This window comes from Thermobia domestica, chromosome 8, assembly GCF_964235325.1.
Source record: "Thermobia domestica chromosome 8, izTheDome1.hap1.1, whole genome shotgun sequence".
Classification (NCBI taxonomy): Eukaryota; Metazoa; Arthropoda; class Insecta; order Zygentoma; family Lepismatidae; genus Thermobia; species Thermobia domestica.
The window spans coordinates 188,459,383-188,480,032 of NC_137461.1; the positions used below are offsets into that span (position 1 = coordinate 188,459,383).

The 20,650-nt window shown below is 35.1% G+C and overlaps 1 protein-coding gene across 7 annotated transcripts in view; it reads right to left on the reverse strand.

Moving 5' to 3' along the window:
- LOC145693379 (uncharacterized) overlaps positions 1-20,650 on the reverse strand; it is a 376,924-nt gene that overhangs the window by 129,487 nt on the left and 226,787 nt on the right. For all 7 annotated transcript variants that reach the window (XM_081769325.1, XM_081769321.1, XM_081769322.1 and 4 more), the window contains one exon: positions 3,535-3,740. In XM_081769325.1, coding sequence (XP_081625451.1) covers positions 3,535-3,740 — 206 coding nt within the window. The remainder of the gene's footprint in view (positions 1-3,534; positions 3,741-20,650) is intronic.

Below are 20,650 nucleotides of genomic sequence, written 5' to 3' on the forward strand. Positions count from 1 at the left end.
ACCTCACATCACTAATAATACTGTATAAAATAATAAATATTTCACTTATTGTTTTAAAAAATCTATGATTTCATCATTTTTCCGAATTTCAAGCATATGGTGGCACCTCAAAAAATTGAGATATCAATTTGAAATTTTTTCTATGATATCTTAAACACATTTGGCCAAAGATGGCCGCTAAGAGTAACGAGATTTCGGAAAAAACGTTTTTTCGATACACTCTTATAGAGTGTATCGAAACCGGATTGAAAGAGCGCTGCCGTTCTTAGGCGTAGTAAAGAGTTCTCCTGCTTGGTGAGTCTAGTAGAGAGCTTCCCAGATCAGTTGGCCAAGCGGCGTCTGGGTAGGAGGTTAACCTTTGATCGTATTATTGTTTTTCTCAACTGTTCTCGTTTGCCGCCTGCGAAATCGTTATGGCAGATTCAAAGTAACAAGGAGTGTGTTTGATTCCTACTTGGAAAATCGGAAACGAAAACTTACCAAATGCTTCAACAGGCTTTCAAGAAGGATACTATGAACCGCACACAATTTTTTGAGTGGTTTGGGTGCTTTAAGTGTGGTGAGATGAGTGTTGAAGATCATGCTCGTTCTGGCTGCTCTTCATCATTTCGAAACGACGAAAACATCGAAAAAATCTGCCCCAAAATCAGCGAGGATCGTCGTTTCATGATCGATGATATTTCAAAACAGGCAGATGTGAGCTGGAGCTCGTGCCAGCGTGAGGTTTGGAAATGAGACATGTTGCCGCTAAGTTTGTTTCTCGCCTGCTCACACGTCGCCCTCTCAAATCATTCGTCTGTATTTGAGCCAGGACTTGAAAAATCAGATTGAAAGTGATCCAAACTTTTTGACCAACATGATGACATTTTTTGAGAATTAAACAAAATCTAAACGGAAAATGTTTTGATGGTGTAGAGGCTGTAAAAAGAACTTCGCAGAGCGCATTGGACGATATAAAAGTTTCAAACAGTGGGAAAGAAGATGGGAGAAATTAATCGCATTTAATGGAGAGTACTTTGAAGGAGACTGAAAGAATTTTGTAAAAAAAATATAATAAATTATTTTCTTAGAACGAAAGTCCGCTTTCTTTTGGGTCCTCCCTTGTATTATATATAAACTCTTTTCCGTTCATACAAAGGCACTTTCGCATTATTTCCTGTTATGTTATTAGAGATTGTAATTTGCAGAAGAACTATATAACAAACTGTTTTGAATTCGGTCGCATGTGATAACCTTACATTAGCTCTAACTACTACGTTGTACCAATATGACTGTGTATGCATTTTGTAGCAGTGGTATATAGTGATCGTCTTAAATACTTTACTACTTCCAAAGAATTTGATTTTGATTTCGCCGAAGCGATGTTCTGTTATCAATGTGATTCATCATTTTTTATTTATTGCTCATGGTGCAAGATGATTGTTTCATTTTCTAAACGTGGAGGATATCTATTTTGTGACATGCACCATGGTCGTTCCGCAAGTGGTTTTATTTTACATTGTCAATGAGATTTTGACTTATCCACCATCATTAGACGTACGAGGTACATCACTAGCAGCTCATTGTTCTCTTTATCCATTATCCGAGCTGCAACAGTCGATTGTTACACATTACACACTAAAGTTAGGCGACGTTAACCTCTGCTGTGGCCTGTTGAAATTTCCACACCTTTCCCGCGTGACGCAATTCCACGGATTCTGCAGACCTCTCACACTCTGTTTGTTGTACACTCTTACATGAAATATATATTTCTTATTTCGTACTTTCCATTCATTTCCAATGTTTCGATTTCCTTACACATTTTCGACGTCTGTTATGGGCTCGTTCAATTGCCCCAAAATATATATATCACGTTTTTGCGCAAAGTTCCTCTGTAGCTCCTTTTCAGGTAGTCATTAGCAGCGAGTATTTTGTTTGTGGTTGTATGGTGGACTGGACCCTCAATGATACAAACGATTTCATTTGATCGCGATCTCATACTTAAGTAGGTTTCTTGTAATTTATGGACACTTCCTCTGTCTTTCAGTGTTAAAACGTAAAAATTTTTATCGTTTCTGCATATGATACGTGGGTCATTCACATAGTTTGGAAAACACATTGCTGAACAAAAGTTTATATGGGATTTTAATCAACATAGCTAAATTTAGTGGACTTTTTGACCTTAAAAATATCTATCAGTGTAAGTTCTAACTTCCACAGTTTGAGTGAGATATAATTGTGAATTGAGTTTAATTATGGTAGCTGGTGGTTAAGCATGGATATCGATAAGGAGAACGTTTGATTTTACATTATCACACGTTACGAACTAGGTGAAAGAGTTAAGAAAATTCCTGAAGACTTGAAAGCAGTTTATGGGGATTAAGTGTGTTCAATTGATACCATTGCCAATTGATTTGAGCAGGAGGGGGAGACTTTGAAAGACTATCCTCGTTCTTGCCGATCTCTGGAAACTATGAATATCAGAACAATTTACAGGGCAAGGCAGTTAGTGAAAGAAAATTAACATAAAAGTAAATTCCTATATCACTGAAAATATTAAGTATGGAAGTTTGCGTTGGCATTGGTAGCACTGACACGATACTCCACCGATATCTTATCTGGCAAAATTGCTCACTATGTTCCCACCGAATGATGCAAAACGACTGACAGACATATGTAGAAGTGATGAAAATGGGTCCAAGTCATGGGGCGAACCCTAAACGCTTCATTTATCATTCATTTGATCATCTGTAATTTAAATGTTCTCAACCACCTTGCGAATACCAGTATAGAACTCGCGGGTGGTTGCCGGGAATCTTGGAATAGGATGATCACTGGATGTCTTTTTTGCGTCGAGTTCGGTTTTTGTTTACATTGAATATATATACTAAAAACTAAAGTTCGTAGGTCTACAGCCCATACAGGACTATGGCCGACCAGATGCACACGTATACTGGTTATGCATGGTCATTGCATAGGCTCCCAGACGTCATTATTGCTGGCTTATTTGATCAGAGTTCGCTATCTTTTAATTCAGGAAGATCCCCAATTGCTTCACGATGCTGGGTCAGCACCGAAATATATATTTATACGTACGTATAATACTCACAGTTTATGCAATACAGATAAATTCCGTTTTCTCTCGAGCATCACCCATGTAAATTTTTTTGGCGACATCAATGTCTGTTATATTATTTGTTATATCAGTTTTTATTATTTGTGTTTTTGTAGTTCCTTATGATTGTACTCTACACGCCAATATTCTCTTAGTCGTAACATACAGACGATCTACTCTTCTTATAAAGTATATATGTTGCACTATGTGACAAAGTATAGAGAAATAATTTTCTGAGCGGAAACTTTTAGGAACCAGGAAGGATCTAAGCTCACTTTCTATTGAGCTTCTAGAAGGCAGTCTATGTTTCTGTGACCACGAGTGCAGAAATGATTTAAGATGGTTTTTATTGTAGAATTAACCGAGGTTCACTTTCAGAACAATTCTGACATTTGATCTCATTAAACGTTTCAATCGGAAAACAATTAAACAATGCTTACCTGTGCCCATGATCGCTCATAACAATTAGAAGACTGTTATTCAAGTGGCCAAACTTTTCAAGCCACTTAATTAAATCCAAGAGATCTTTGTCTGCTGCTCCAATGTCATTGTAAGTATTATGAGAGAGCTCAGAATGAAAATTAAATGAAAACTTTGGCTTGTCATGGTAAACGCTAAAAAAATTTCTAACGTAATTCATCATTACCTGAAAGTTAGAAAAATATTTATATATTAAAACGTTATATTTTTTTCATGTAAAATTATGTACCAGACAATGTCATTTTTAAAAGTTTCAATAATTATTAAAAACTATTCACTTGCATTTGTTGGAAGTTGTTTTTCACTGAATAAAAGTAATTCAACATTGAGTATGTTTATTTTATTAATTTTTAAAATAAATTTTATTAGACACTTTATCTTTAATATTCGAACTAAGAAGAGATGCATCCGAATATATTAACTTCTTGTCGCGAATATCAGGTGTAATATTTTCTTTTTCTTTTAAATGTTATAATGATGAACGTCTATGATGTAAAATATTTGCAATTATTTATTATATTCTATACAGCAGTACCTCATACAACTACGTGCACAGGAATATTTCATGTTCCTTACGTACCTGTCGACAGGAATATTTTTCACTAGGTGTAACGTCTGGGTATAAAGTTGTTCCCCAAAAAATATTGTAATATTTTGTACATGGAGCATTCTTCATAATAGACACTACCTTTATGTTGATACTTCTCTCGTATTGGGAGAGGAGAATTGTGTATTGTAGTAAAATTTAATGCTATGTGGGTGGTAGATCCCCACCTGAAGTTTACCCATGTCGAACTGGTCTAAATGAGCACCAGACACAGTGTATTACGTGAGAAGGCAGTAATTCATCATGTATTAAAGTAGGCAGAAGTCGCAGTGAGTGTTACGGTAGACTCATGCTAATTCTACGCATGATAACAGTGACTTTACCAGCTGGAAAAATGCACATACAACGGGCTCTTACTTTCAAACTGAGTGTTGGGCGTAAAGTTCCCAATTATGGGTTGACCTATTTCGGGACAAATATTTGATGATAGTCCTGTGTATCCTCATTTATCTGGGGTAACTTATATTATAACTTAAATTATAAAGCTAGATTTCTAAACTTTACAATAATTAGTTTTATTGATATTGATGTGCCTTTTAAATCGTAGGTATGTGATTTCCATTTTTACGCCATAACTACCTGAGACGCATTCTTTTATGAAAAATTAAGTCGCTAAAATACCATTATTAACACCATAGCCACGAAGAAAGTTATTTTTAGTTATAGCATATTACACTCTAGAAAGAAAAAAATGTTCAAGATCGTACTTACTGGGATATAGAAAAAATAACAAAATTTTGGTCCTGCTAATACTATCAAGTCATGTCACTTTTTAAAGAAAATCTTGCTTTTAAAGGATTTTTTAGTGCAAAGAAGATAAGAAATTCCATCAACATACACAGAAAAGAGAGGAATGTCAATTGTTTTTCTTACCTACAACCACTGGTGCTGGGAAGATCAGTTGTCATCTACGTTGAATTTTTAAATTTGAATTCTTCCAGAGAGCTGCGACTGCGATAGTTGCAAACTTGAACTATATTTATTTGTTTTGTAAGTAAGGTAACGTACATTCATTTTCTAAGAGATGATAGATTAGATTCGGGATTTTAACCGTCTAAGTGAATAAAATAATTCCTCCGGAATAAGACATAAAATCCCTCATTAATCCCACCCAGACCGGGACGGTTGGAAATCCTAGTCGGGTGTATAATTGACACATCTAAAATGAGCCGGTCAAGAAATTATAAAAATAAATAAATAAATAAATAAATAAATAAAAAAAAAGTCCATGAACCATTCTGTGGTAAAAATATTTCTGAGGTAAATTAGTCATCCAGTCGAACCTCAGGCGGAACTACAATAGAAAATCTACAGAAATAAAATTAAGAAAGAAACTGTATTAGAAAATAAAATGTGAGAAAAGAGGTCCATGTAAAGCGGAAAGGTGTCAGGTACTAGGAAAGAAGTAAAATAACTCAAAACAAGCATATACTGGCTTTCAAGGACTTAGGTGGAATGGAATTTATAGACTTTTGATAGGACATTTCACTTTTTCTACGAGAAAAACCGACGCACACAGCTTAAGCACAGACTTCCTCGTTGAGGACAGTCTCAATAGCACTTGGTAAGTAGAATTTATAAATAATAGACCGTTGTTCAACAGCGGTGGAATGACATCTATGACAAGCATGTATAATCTTCAATAAACAAACAAACAAACAAACAAACAAACAAACCCTGTGGTGTACACTACATTACCTCCTGCACGTGCGAAGTCACGAAAATGTGCAGTGTTACCTCAACACACACATACTAGCAGAAACCCCAGTTTTTCACACGGGGAGAATAGGGTTTAATAAATGCTACATAGAGGGTGGCGCACGAAATGTTATACCATTTGTTTTGTTCATTACACATACATTTATCATCAAAATATTACAAAATTAGTGCGGAATTAATTGTATGAGCATGGAAATTTAGTTCAATGTAGTATGTGTTCAATGTGCACACACTGTTTCACAATCTCTTGCAAGCAAACCTTTATATTTGTCACAACCTTCCTGCACAAGTCTTCCGAAATTAGACGGCACAACTGCATGATGAGAGCCCTAAATTGAGCTGCACTTGCAGGCTTCCTTGCGAAGACATTATCTTTCAAGTAGCCCCACAAGAAGAAATCACATGGATTGATGTCAGGGTTATGCGGGGGCATTGTCTCTCACCTTGGTAACGCTCAGGACACAGATGTGACATTACCCGCCCATTAAACATGTCATATAGGTAATCAATGAGTTCTGGTTGTTTAGCGTCTCATCAAAGAAATAAAATGAAATGAAATCTTTGAGTTTTACGTCCCACGGTTATGCCGGTTAGGCTAAAGGAGACGGTGATGATGAGAGATGAGTGAAATGGTGGAATGAAGAAAGTGGGAGGAAACGGGAGAACCCCGAGAAAACCCACGAGCACGGTGTTTGTCCACCACAAAGTTCACTTGGTGGGGGCTGGGATCGAACCCGGGACCCCAAGCACCAGACGTGAACGCTCTGCCACTGAGCCACCGCCCCCCCCCACTCATCAAAGAAAAAGGGTACGATAATTCTGTGGGATGAAATTGCTGCCCATACACTGATCTTTTCTACATAATTCTCCCTTTCGTGAAGAATATGAGGATGTTCACTTGCCCAGAAACGAACATTTTGCTTATTCACTACATCATTTAAATGAAAATACGGCTCGTCAGTAAAGCACGTGTTGTGCAGAGCATGATCATCTTCCATTAACTGATGTCTTCGTTGCTTGTCCTCTGCTGTTAATTTATGGACAACTGTTATCTTGTAAGGAAACACGTGAAGATCAGAATGCAGAATCCTTTGTATGAACCGAGAAATATTCCTAACTCAGCAGCCGTCCTCCTTGTTGATTTGCTAGAATATAGTGTCAAAATAACACAAACTGCTTCAATGTTTTCAGAGTTGCGAACACTTGGTTCGCGCGGTCGATTCTTTTTCACAACAGAGCCAGTTGTTTCAAATTGACGATGGTGCCTTCCACTTCAATTCAGGCAGAGCATGTACCATCATGATCTCAGATATTGTTGAAACTTTTTTTATAGCAACTAGACATGTTTTTAAGAGACTCATATTTTTTAGTTTTGTCGAAAAAAAATTCCCTCCAAGTAATGGGCCATCAAAGACGGGGAGCACAATTAAGAAATGTAGAGAACATGGAAAATGGTCAAATTCGGAGCCCTAGCATTCAGCTATGGAGACAGGTAGAGTTATAATTCCTGTTGTGGTACGTACATAAGGATATAAATAAACTATATTTTATCCTAGTTTGGTTTGCGCATGCATATCTTCTTGTACAGTAAGGGACACTTCTGGATGGTACAGCCATATGGAGATTTACGGTTAAAGTGCTCCACCAGTTGAGTCCGAAGCATTGTAAGAAGTCCGGGAAGTACTGTAACCCAATTAACTTTAAAAGAAGGCGAGTGGCATAATCGCCAGGCACTGAAAATTCCCGTACACTTGGGCGAAATTTCCACTACCGTCTACAGCACCAAAATGAGATGAATCTCAGACGTGTAGTTCTTAGGGCAAACATATTACTTCATATTTGTCCTATTCGTGAAGATAAAGTAAAACGAAAATGAAAGTCCAATTCTGTTGCTTTTGGAATGAACTCTCTTTCAGTAGTTTGATCTGAAATGACTTTGCAGAACCTGAATAAATATTGCCATTTCAGGGGGAGGGAGCAAGAGTGAATGCTCCCCTCCTTCAGTATGAAAACATATACTTTTAATCAAATGCTTACCGAGAGTGAACCCATTGCTATAGCGCTTTTATGATTTGAAGTTTTGCTTCCAAGTAATCTTATGTCATAGCTGACGACATAGGAGAAGGGAAGATGCAAATACGATGAAGGAGAAATACACTCACATGTGCAAATTTTGAATTGGAGACAAAATGATCGGATAGCATCCATATTTTGTCTCAAATTTTCATTTTGTAAGTAGACATGTAAAAGTTCAGCCGAACCTGAGAGCATCCCACTACCAATTGTTGAATTCAAGCAGAGAACTCAGTTGAGAGCATCAGATGATTACGGAGGGAGAGAAACATCTTAAGATATGGGGAACGAAGAATGAAAAAAATTTCAACTTCCCTTGACTGGATTCGATCCATAAACCTCACGATTAAAAAAGCAACGCCTTTGCTCACTCATCTACGGAGCCACACAGAGTGATAGACAGTCATACGTCAGGTACAAAGCGTTCGTTACAACCAGTGATTTATTTTATGGGGAAGCTAGAGAAATTCCCCGTCTCTAGTTTTTCTTTCTCTGGCACTAACTTAATTACTGTTGTCCCAGCCTGCGAAGAATATTTTCCACCTCTCTAGAAAATTTCCTAACAATTTTCATATATTTTTAGCAACACAAAACATTTATTCATGGCTGTTCTGCATAATTCTACTTACACAAAACAATTACTTCCAATTCTATGAATTCCCATACCAAGTAAACAGAAGTACTCAGTATGAAATTCTATATCTCGCGAATAGTTTTGCAGAAAATACTCCAACTAAATTTCTATTTGGAACAGAGGGAAGCACACACGCGGGGCTTAGGGAGCAGATTGCGCCCATAAGATTTGTTTTGGGGATTAGGGGACATAATTTACATTCAAATGGCAAAATCTCAAGTTTAATTATACCATAATTTTACTTCGCCAAATGCGTACAACGAATACATTCTTTTTGGCTTGGAAGAATAAAATTATGGCTGAAGGTGGAAGTGAACAGACTGATTATGATCAGGAACAATGGATGCTACCAAGCAGTGGCGTAACGAGGAGGTCTAGAATCCCTGACATTTGTAGAAGTTGTTAATATAAGGCCTAAGATTGCGGTTTTATTCAAACATTTTCCCGGGGTGGACCCCTGGAGACCCTCCAAATAAATGTTTAGCCAACGGCCCCCTGAAATAAAATCCTGGCTACTCCCCTGCTACCAAGTGATGTATTCTGTCACATAAGAAAATGCATGTTTTCCGCGGGATACTATCTTTTTCCACTTACTATGAGAATGAAATCGGTACACATTCCTTGTTACCATATCGCGATTTAATAAAATGTTTTAAAAGCTTTTAAAGCTCAAACCCTAACCAAATCGATAACTGCATGATCTATCTCTTTGCAGTTCACGCAACACACTATAGAAATATCGTAAAACTTAATAAAAGGAAAAAAAATGTTGTTTCACAGCGTGAAGCTTACGGTTATGGCCATATATTTATAGCGTAGACGTCTTGTGTATCTTATTCCGTACCTCATTGGATCCGTGCAGAATTCCCGTTCCCGCGACCCGTGTTCGAATCTTCGTGCCCCTACTTTTTATATTTTTATTTTTTCATTGATCAGGTAGGACTCCAGTAGAAAGAAACATATGGTTAAAGTTTAAGGTGTGATTCGATATTCTGCAAGTATTTATTTATTTATTTATTGTCAAGCGAAAAAATGAAGTACCTGGTAGAATTTTACAACGTTGTAGATTTGACTGTTAATAAAAACTATGAATAAGTTTACAGCTCAAAAATAAATTGAATTCTCTTCCATTGTAGTCCATAATTAACTATGGTCAAGGAAATGGATTTCAGCTGTTTTGTGTGTGATCAGCATATTGATTTCCATCATTCCTATATCTGGAACTAAATATCACTAATTATGTTTTTTTGTTTATATATAAAATTCTTTTAGTCCTTAACCAAACAGAGATTATAGCTCAAACTGTTACTATGGCATTACATTTCATTATATAAAGAAATGAATATATATATATATATATATATATATATATATATATATATATATATATATACTTAAAAAAATCGAAGATAATATGACAAATATTATGAACAAATTTATAATAGAACTAAGCAATGGTTTATAATAAAATAAACTGCAATGAAATGTAGGGTATTTGAAGTTAGCGAAAATATTGCCAGTAGATGCTGAAATACAAGTTTCTTGAACAGATAGGGACACTTCACCTTGAATTTGATTCTCGATATAATCTTAAATATGTTAAGAAAAACCTTGAAGAACGCAACACAAGTTTGAATCCCATGGTTATAATATTGTCGTTACAAACTTACTAGCGATAGTGGCTCATTGAAAGAATACCTGCTTCTTGATCTTTTTACATAAACCGACCAAACTAAGCCGGAATTTTGATCAAAAGATATTTTCTCCTTTGCGTATATTTCAGGGAGAACATGTAATGTCAATTTTTTATTACCAAATGTAGCAACTGATCAAATTAAATAATGCTATAAATAATGCTTTGCTTGCTGGAACCTGTTTGGTAGAAGTTCATACATGAAATACTTTTTTGTTTCTTCCTTTTTTTGTTGTTTATTAGGTTTCTGAATACTTCGGAAGATTTTAACAGAATGCTTGTTATTATATATTTATGTTTTCCTGTTTGAAACAAAGAAATGTTTATTATGAAGAAAATGATCTGCAGAGCTCTTTTTAGAATGTCTGTTATTAGTTGTAGTAGTTGATTTGATTTTAGCGTCCCATTCAGCACCGCGGGTATATGAGACATGGACTTACAGCTTAACGTGGGATCCGAAACCATAGGCTTTTATCGACAATCGAACTCCGTTTTTAGAAAAAAGTATCTGACCACAGTCAGTTCCTACCCGTTGGGGTTAGAACAGACCCTATTATTATACTGATATTTGGAAGCAGTGATGAAACTGGTTACAAATTTCGTGACCTGGAAGCAATCATACCCGTGTCCCGGTATATGAAATGTTCACGATCTCAATAAAAAAGAAAAACAAACATTTACGTTCTAAGCATTTGGAACTGCCAAGACAGACTGAATATATTTTATTTTATTCTTATTGTTTAATAAGTATAATTATATTTTTCTCTCTGTTTCTATGAGAATTAACAATTCTCATTATTCCTTTATCTTTATTATGGGAATTAGGAAAATATTCTGAACGATTTTAAAGCACTTAAGAGCCTGCCTTACTAAAAATAATACGAAATTTACCATTTTTCTTTTGCTTGATTATTCATCAGTGAAAGGAGATAATGAAATGCAAGTCACCACAATCATAGATAATGCTATTCTACAACATAAAATATGAACCTGAAGACTGTTCAGTGTTGCAATCCATAGAAATTACAGTGTTGCCAGAAAAAACAATTTCCCTAAAATCTAAGTTAAGACAAAGAGTAGAGGAATGAACTCAACTGCATTTGATTACGTATCATGTTGTTTTGGTTTCTTGTGAACTACGTTTTAATTAACATTATTATTTAGTTTTAATAACTGTATGTTAAAACTATTTTGTTTATTACAAACTAAATACAACCATTATTTAAAAAGTAGTTCACAGGAAACCAAAACAATATGATACGTAACCAAATGCAGTTGAGTTTGTTCCTCTACACACTGCCATAACTTAGGTTTTAGGGAAATTGTTTTTCTGGCAACACTGTAATTTCTATGGATTGCAATACTGAACATTCTTCAGATTCATATTTTATGTTGTAGAATAGCATTATCTATGATTGTTGTGACTTGCATTTCATTATCTCCTTTCACTAATGAATAAACATGCAAAAGAAAAATGGTAAATTTTGTATTATTTTTAGTAAGACAGGCTCTTAACGCCAAAGCGTAGATAAATGTGCTATTTTATTTAGTTATCTGTGATATATGAGATATATTTTTCTTTCTTCTTATATAGGAGAATTAACGTTTCCCTTTATTCTTCTAAGGAAATTAGAGTTGAGTTGATTTTGAGTTTAACGTCCCGTTCAGCAGCGAGGCTATATGAGATGTGGACCTACTGATTAACGCTGAATCCGAAGCACATGAGCTCCCGCCGGGAATCGAACCCGGGTCTCCCCTAAGGAAATTAGAAAATTGATATTCATAACAGCATTGGTTTCAAACACTTAATGTCAAGGAGCAGATAGACTATTTTATTTTGTTCTCCTCATGAAATAAGCATACTTTTTTCTTTCTTTCTTTCTTCATGGTGTCCCTTAAGACGATTACCTAGTCGATTGCCAGTAGTTTGCCTGAAGGCATAACGTCGCGTAGCAAACAACTCGGTTCGACACGTGCCAATATACAGTGGCTCAATAAAGAAGTCGGACATATACCTGCTAACACATTCTAAGAGAGAATAAACATTCCAAGAGTACGCTTCAGAGAAAAAACAATATATTTTAATTGCTCTATATTATTTACTTATGGAATATAGAAACAACAATAACAAAACTTAATTTTATGATAATAAGAAGTACAAAAAACTGAAAATTGAGCTAAAATCCATGTAAAAAACTCGGACACGTGGCAGCACACTCTTTTTGGGCTTAATAGGGGGATTTCCCAGAGTTTGTCTACTTGACAGTTTTGGGTGTTCAAGTGAAGCGAGTCAAAGCTGCACTGTTTTTATGTGAGTGAAACTGTGTGTTTAAAAGTCAAAATGGGAAGGCAACACGGTCAAACTTCTTTAGAAGAAAACTTATTTTAAAATATTATAAAGAAAAAAAATCAGTCCATCATATTGGGGAAATAGTAAATACCTATGTCACATTCCAGTTCATGACATTATTAAACATTTTAAGTCAACAAAATCAGTGGAAAATTAACCAGAATGTGGTAGACCTAGAGTGTTTTCAAAGTCAGACGAGCGATGGATTGTACTACAGGATAATAAAAACCTTAAGATAAGTGCTCCTAAACTGGCCAAAGAAGTACCAGAACATCTTAATAAAAGTGTGCTTAATAAAAGAAGCAATTTACATGGAAGAGTAGCCCGTAAAAAAAAAAAAAAAAAAAAAAAAAAAAAAAAAAAAAAAAAAAGATTGCGAGCAAGTGCAATAGAGAAAAAGAGACTCAGTTTTGCAAAAAGACATAAAAATTAGGATTTTCGTTTTGGGGCGCTGTTTGCGGACTAAAGCAAATTTAATTTGTATCGCTCAAATGCTCAATGTTATATCTGGCGAAAACCTAATGAAGAACTCCGACAGCGTTATCTACGATCCAGTGTAAAATATGGAGGTGACTCAGCAATGGTCTGGGGCTGTATGTCCACTGCTGGTCCAGGTAAACTTTGTGTAATCAATGGTATTATGGACCAAACAAAGTATTTAAACGTTCTCAAGCAAAATTTGGTACAAAGTGCTGAAACATTGGAAAGAAAAGAGAACTTTCAGTACTACGAGGATAACGATCCCAACCACAAAGCACTTAATATGCGTTTGCAGCTTCTGTATAATTGTCTGCAAGTGCTGGAAATCCTCCGAAATCTCCTGACATTAACGTTATTGAGCACTTATCGGCTCATTTGAAAAATCACTTAAAAAAGCATACTATTAGAACAAAGAAAGACTTGGAATCAGCACTTCAGACTGAATTGGCGAAAATTGATCCTTCCATCTGCAAAAAACTTCTAAATTCCATGCCCGCAAGATTGAAAGTAGTTGTGAAAAATAAATCATTGCCAACAAAATATTAATAGTATCTAATAACATTGTAAACTTTTGATTCAAATATAGTGTCCGAGTTCTTTTTTGACATGGATTTAAGCTGTTTTCACTTTATTGTATTTTTATAGTTATGAATTTGAGTTTTGTCATCGATGTTTCTATTTTTCATAAGTAGATAATATAGAGTAATTAAAATATACATTTTTTTTTTTCTCTGGAGGGTACTCTTGCAATGTTTATTTTCTCTTGAAATGTGTAAGTATGTATATGTCCGACTTCTTTATTGAGTCACTGTACCTATCTTCTGAATAGAGCTGGAAGTCAATTTTTTCACTTTCATGATTTCATGGAACTTCGCTTCTGTACTACTAATCAGCACAAAAGTAAGTAAATAGCTTTTTTGAGTACTTTTTTCATCATATTCTATTGAAAAAGTTGTGAACGATTTAAAAATAATAAAAAAGCTTTCCTTGGGACGGGTTTGAACCTACGCCCAAAGCGATTCTTGTTATCAGACTACAGCACTAGCGCGCACGGCCACGAGGACCAACAATAACAAGCGTCTGATTTCTGTTATATACATAGGTATATGCTACGTGGCAAGATATGGATAACGCCAACCAATCAGAACTGTGTATTTAGTTACTACTTCTAGGAGTATTCTCCCGAGCTAGTTCTCAACAAACTAGTCCAAGCTAGGTGTTAACTATGTTAATAAAATTCATTTCAAACGGTTCAGCCATTTTTCGTTATGACAACGTATTTTTATTTACATACTAAGTAGATATACGTTAATAGCATTGTTACTGTCTTTTTATTCATTTATTTAAGTTATTTATTGATATAAAAATGATATATTAAGTCTGTTTCACAGTATCATACAAATTCACAGTGTGTATGACGACGTTTCGTCGTCTCCAGATCTACTCCGGTCGTACCAGGACACGAGTGTGATTGCTTCCAGGTCACGAAATTTGTAACCAGTTACTGCTTCCAAATACCTGTATAATAATAGGGTCTGTTCTAACCCCAACGGATAAGAAGTGACTGTTGTCAGATACTTTTTTTTCTAAAAACGGAGTTCGATTGTCGATAAAAGCCTATGGTTTCGGATCCCACGTTAAGCTATAAGTCCATGTCTCATATAGCCTCGGTGCTGAATGGGACGCTAAAATCAAATCAACTACTACAACTAATAACAGACATTCTAGAAAGTGCTCTGCAGATCATTTTCTTCATAATAAACATTTCTTTGTTTCAAACAGGAAAAACATAAATATATAATAACAAGCATTCTGTTAAAATCTTCCGAAGTATTCAGAAACCAAAGAAAAGAAAACGATTTGATGTATGAACTTCTACCAAACATAGGTTCTATAAAGCCAAGTAGGCTACTTTTAGTATTATTTAATTTGATCAGTTGCTACATTTGGTAATAAAAAATTGACATTACATGTTCTCCCTGAAATATACGCAAAGGAGAAAATATCTTTTGATAAAAAATCCGGCTTTAGATTGGTCGATTTATATAAAAATATTGGGAAGCAGGAATTCTTTCAATGAGCCACTATCGCAAGTGAGTTTGTAAAGACAATATTATAGCTATGGGATTCAAACTTGTGTTGCGTTCTTCATGGTTTAAAGTTCTTAACATATTTATGATTATATCGAGAATCAAATTCAAGGTGTATATTTCAAGATGAGGTGTCCCTACCTGTTCAAGAAACTTGTATTTCAGCATCTACTGGCAATATTTTCGCTAACTTCAAATACCCTACATTTCATTGCAGTTTATTTTATTATAAACCATTGCTTAGTTCTATTATAAAATTGTTCATAATATCTGTCATATTACCTTCGACAATTTTAAGTATATATATACATATATATATATATATATATATATATATATATATATATATATATATATATATATATTACGAAATGTAATGACAGAGTGACAGTTTGAACTATAATCTCTGTTTTGTTAAGGTCTAAAAGATGAGAATTTTATATATAAACGAAAAAACAAAATTAGTGATATTTAGTTCCAGACATAGGGATGATGGAAGTTAATGTGCTGATCACACACAAAACAGCTGAAATCCATTTCCTTGACGACAGTTAATTATGAACTACAATTGAAGAGTATTCAATTATTGAGATTTATTATTGAGCTGTAAACTAATTCATAGTTTTTATTAACAGTCAAATCTACAACAGTTTTACGCTTGTAAAATTCTACTTCATTTTTTCGCTTAAGAAATAAATAAATAAAAAATTGCAGAATATCGAATCACACCTTAAACTGTAACAATATGTTTCTTTCTACTGGAGTCCTACCTGATTAATGAAAAAATAAAAATATAAAAAATAGGAGCACGAAGATTCGAACACGGGTCGCGGGAAAGGGAATTCTGCATGGATCTAATGAGCTACGGAATAAGATACACAGGACGGCTACGCTATAAATATATGGCCATAACCGTAAGCTTCAAGCTGTGAAAGAACATTTTTTCCTTTTATTAAGTTTTACGATATTTCCATAGTGTGTTGCGTGAGCTGCAAAGATGCAGTTATCGATTTGCTTAGGGATTGAGCTTTAGAAACTTTTAAAATATTTTATTAAATCGCGATGTGGTAGCAAGGAATGTGTACCGATTTCATTCTCATATTACGGGTCAAAAAATAGTATCCCGCGGAAAACATGTATTTTCTTATGTGACAGAGAATACATCACTTGGTAGCAGGGGAGTAGCCAGGATTTTATTTCAGGGGGCCGTTGGCTAAACATTTATTTGGAGGGTCTTCAGGGTCCACCCCGGGAAAATGTTTGAATAAAACCGCAATCTTAGGCCTTATATTAACTACTTCTACAAATGTCAGGGATTCTAGACCTCCTCGTTACGCCACTGCTTGGTAGCATCCATTGTTCCTGATCATAATCAGTCTGTTCACTTCCACCTTCAGCCATAATTTTATTCTTCCAAGCCAAAAAGAATGTATTCGTTCTACGCATTTGGCGAAGTAAAATTATGGTATAATTAAACTTGAGATTTTGCCATTTGAATGTAAATTATGTCCCCTAATCCCCAAAACAAATCTTATGGACGCAATCTGCTCCCTAAGCTACGCGTGTGTGCTTCCCTCTGTTCCAAACACAAAATTTAATTTGGGTATTTTCTGCAAAACTATTCGCGAGATATAGAATTTCATGCTGAGTACTTCTGTTTACTTGGTATGGGAATTCATAGAATTGGAAGTAATTGTTTTGTGTAAGTAGAATTATGCAGAACAGCCATGAATAAATGTTTTGTGTTGCTAAAAATATATGAAAATTGTTAGGAAATTTTCTAGAGATGGAAAATATTCTTCCCAGGCTGGGACAACAGTAATTAAGTTAGTGCCAGGGAAAGAAAAACTAGAGACAGGAAATTTACCTAGCCTCTCCATAAAATAAATCACTGGTGATAACGAACGCTTTTTGCCTGACCTATGACTGTCCATCGTTCTGTGTGGCTCCGTAGATGAGTGAGCAAAGGCGTTGCTTTTTTAATCGTGAGTTTTATGGATCGAATCGTCAAGGGAAGTTGATTTTTTTTTTCATTCTTCGTTCCCCATATCTTAAGATGTTTCTCTCCCTCCGTAATCATCTGATGCTCTCAACTGAGTTTTCCACTTGAATTCAACAATTGGTAGTGGGATGCTCTCAGGTTCGGGTGAAATTTTACATGTCTACTTACAAAATGGAAATTTGAGACAAAAAATGGATGCTATCCGATCATTTTGTCTCCAATTCAAAATTTGCACATGTAAGTGTATTTCTCCTTCATTATATCTGCATCTTCCTTTCTTCTATGTCGTCAGCTATGACATAAGATTACTTGGGAACAAAACTTCAAATCATAAAAGCCCTATACCAATGGGCCTACCCTTCTGAAGTGGCAGAATATTTATTCAGGCTCTGCAAGGTCATTTCAGATCAAACGACTGAGTTTTCCTTCTAACAGAAAAGGAATTGACTTTAATTTTTTGTTGCCCTTTATCTTCACGAATAGGACATATATCAAGTAATATGTTTGTTCTAAGAACTACACGTCTGAGATTAATTTCATTTTGGAGAAATGATGCTGTAGACGGTAGTGGGAATTTCGCCCGTGTACGGGAATTTTCAGTGCCTGGCGATTAGGCCACCCGCCTTCCTTTAAAGCTAATTCGGTTGCAATATTTCCCAGCAAATGGTTCGGACTCAAGAGGTGGAGCACTTTTGCCGTAAATCTCCATATGGCTGTGCCATCCAGAAATGTCCCTTACTGTACACAAATTAACAAATGTACGTCAGTTCATCTGAAAAGTCGAAGTTTGCGTATTTTTTTTCAGCACTTCCCGTTCGAATTTTAAAATTCTGTTTTCACGGTTGGTAAGACCTAATTACCTGCTTTCGAAAAAAAATAATAATGTATCGCTTCTGTGTGCAACCGTTTCGTCACAAAAAATTCGAGAAATCGTCAAATTTTCAAAAATAATCATTTTTGGGTGCCATTTTCTCGAAAACACCATTTTTTAAAATTCTGAAATTTTGTCAGCTCGTTCAACTTTACATGAATAATAAACACACCAAATACCATTCTTGACCAATGCCTTATGAATTAACTACAGCCTTTTGAAATTAGCAAAGTTTCGTTAACTTTTGTGTCACAGTTGGCAACACTGGAAACAATCAAAGTACAACAATTTGATGATGTTTGTGGTTCGTATTCATTAAATGAAGAATAAAAGTTTTACCTGACTGCTCTTTATTAGTTTGATGAAAAATGCTCGCTGAAATAGTAAAATGAGCATCCTCTCCTACTCATCCCATTTCTTAAACCGAAGTAATCTGAGGTGGAAATTACGATTACGACACACACAAATTTTAAGTTTACTTGAAACGGTTATCCAATAAATTCTGATGATCTATAAAAAGCCTGAACTATTACCTCAGTGATGATTTGGAATGCTCCAGACAAAGTCCAATAAGTGCGATGTCATTACAATGATCAAAAATAGACAAAAAGTTAAAAAATCGAAACTTTTTTTTAGGCGTTCCTTCAAAGAAATTTACGGACTTTTTAAACAGAACAATCCGAACATAAGAATGGGTCACTCGAAATTGAATAGTATTCGACCAAAGTGGGTTAGTCCGCAGCCTGCGAGTGAAGTGTGTGTGTGTGTCGAGCAAATTTTAAGTTAGCTACTACTGCGTTGCAACAAATCAAAGGTATTGAAGCTGTTATGAGTGACCTATTTTCTTTAGTAGTATGATCCGTAGAAAATTACAGCTGTCTTCTTCAAGAATGTGCTGAATGTCTTGGAGTGGATGAAATAAGTGTGGGGTCTTTAATTATTGATACTGATGAAAATGAAAGTGTTACATATGCCATATGGAAAACAATGATCTCATATATATATATATATATATATATATATATATATATATATATATATATATATATATATATATATATATATATAAAACAACCTGTGCCACTTTCTGTTTTCGTATCGTACGTTGTTGGTTTAACTGTAACAATTGTAATTCATGGCTACATCAAGAAAATCCAAATAAAATTAATTGCTACCGAAAGACATCGTATAAAATTTCAAGATACAAATTCTATTTTACTTCATGTGGACTTCGCTGAAAACTGGACTGTTATTCTGCAAAGTGAAATTTAGAGTTATCACCGGAAAAACGAACAAATTTCCATCTTTACGGCAGTGGTATATTATTATGAAACAAATGACAGTTTTGTTGTAATAAGCAACGACAAAATACATGATTCAGCTCATGTACTCATAGTCATAGACAAGATTCTAAAAATACTCGAAGAAAAGCGACAATATATAAGTTATAGAAAAAGGTTCGAATACGTGAAAATAAGTGTCCAGAATTTCCCAAACCGTGTCCGTGATTTCTGATGGTACTGCATCGCATTTTAAAAATTTCTTTCAAATGTTCGAGATGCACACAAGTCCAATAAAGCAGTGGTTTTTCAGACGATATTCACGGGTTGTAAAGAATGTGCAACGCAGCATAATCTTAGGCAAAAACAGATACACATTATTAAAACTGCAGAAGAATTCGTGACTATAGTGTAAGTACAAACTCCGGGTATTAGTCTCGTTTTGTTGCCTGGAACTAAATTCGACAATTTCCGGAAAAAAAATAAAAAAAAATAAGAGAGAGAGAGAGAGAGAGAAAGAGAGAGAAAGAAAGAAAGAAAGAGAGAGAGAGAAAGAGAGAGAAAGTGTGCGACCGGTAACTGGTATTCAACGAAGTCACCTTGGGTTTCGGAAAAAGGCGAAGTTTTTATGGCAGTAACGAGTCACCATGAACTAACTTCATGCTTCCCCCAAAATCGAGCTTTTGCAATTCAAAGTGTAGATTTAAGAAGTTTGCAAAAAGGAACTTTTGTTACATGCATATTTGATAACCAGTGATGGGTAGCAGAAATATTGTGAATAAATCATGAATTACGTGAAGTTGAAGTGCTGTTTATGCTTCCACATGGAGCTTCAGCAGGGTACAGATTTCCAGAAGAGCATAAGAGAAGTGAAAATAAGTGCTTTGTGACTATTGGCAATGTGTTACGAGTTGTAAGTGCACCAACATCTACTGGAGCATCTGCACGGTTACATGCTGTTAGCGAAGAAGACACCAAGCAAGGAAATGATAGACATCTGGTCGAGAATGGTATTTGGTGTGTTTATTATTCATGTAAAACTGAACCATCTGACAACATTTCAGAATTTTAAAAAATGAGTGTTTTCGAGAAAATGGCGCCCAAAAATGGCGATTTTTGAAACTTTGACAATTTCTCGATTTTGCGACGAAACGGTTCCGCACAGAAGCAATACAATTGTTTTTTGTTGCAAAGCGGGTAACTAGGTCTTACTAACAGTGAAAACAGAATTTTAAAATTCGAACCGGAAGTGCTCGAAAAAAATTCGCAAACTTCGA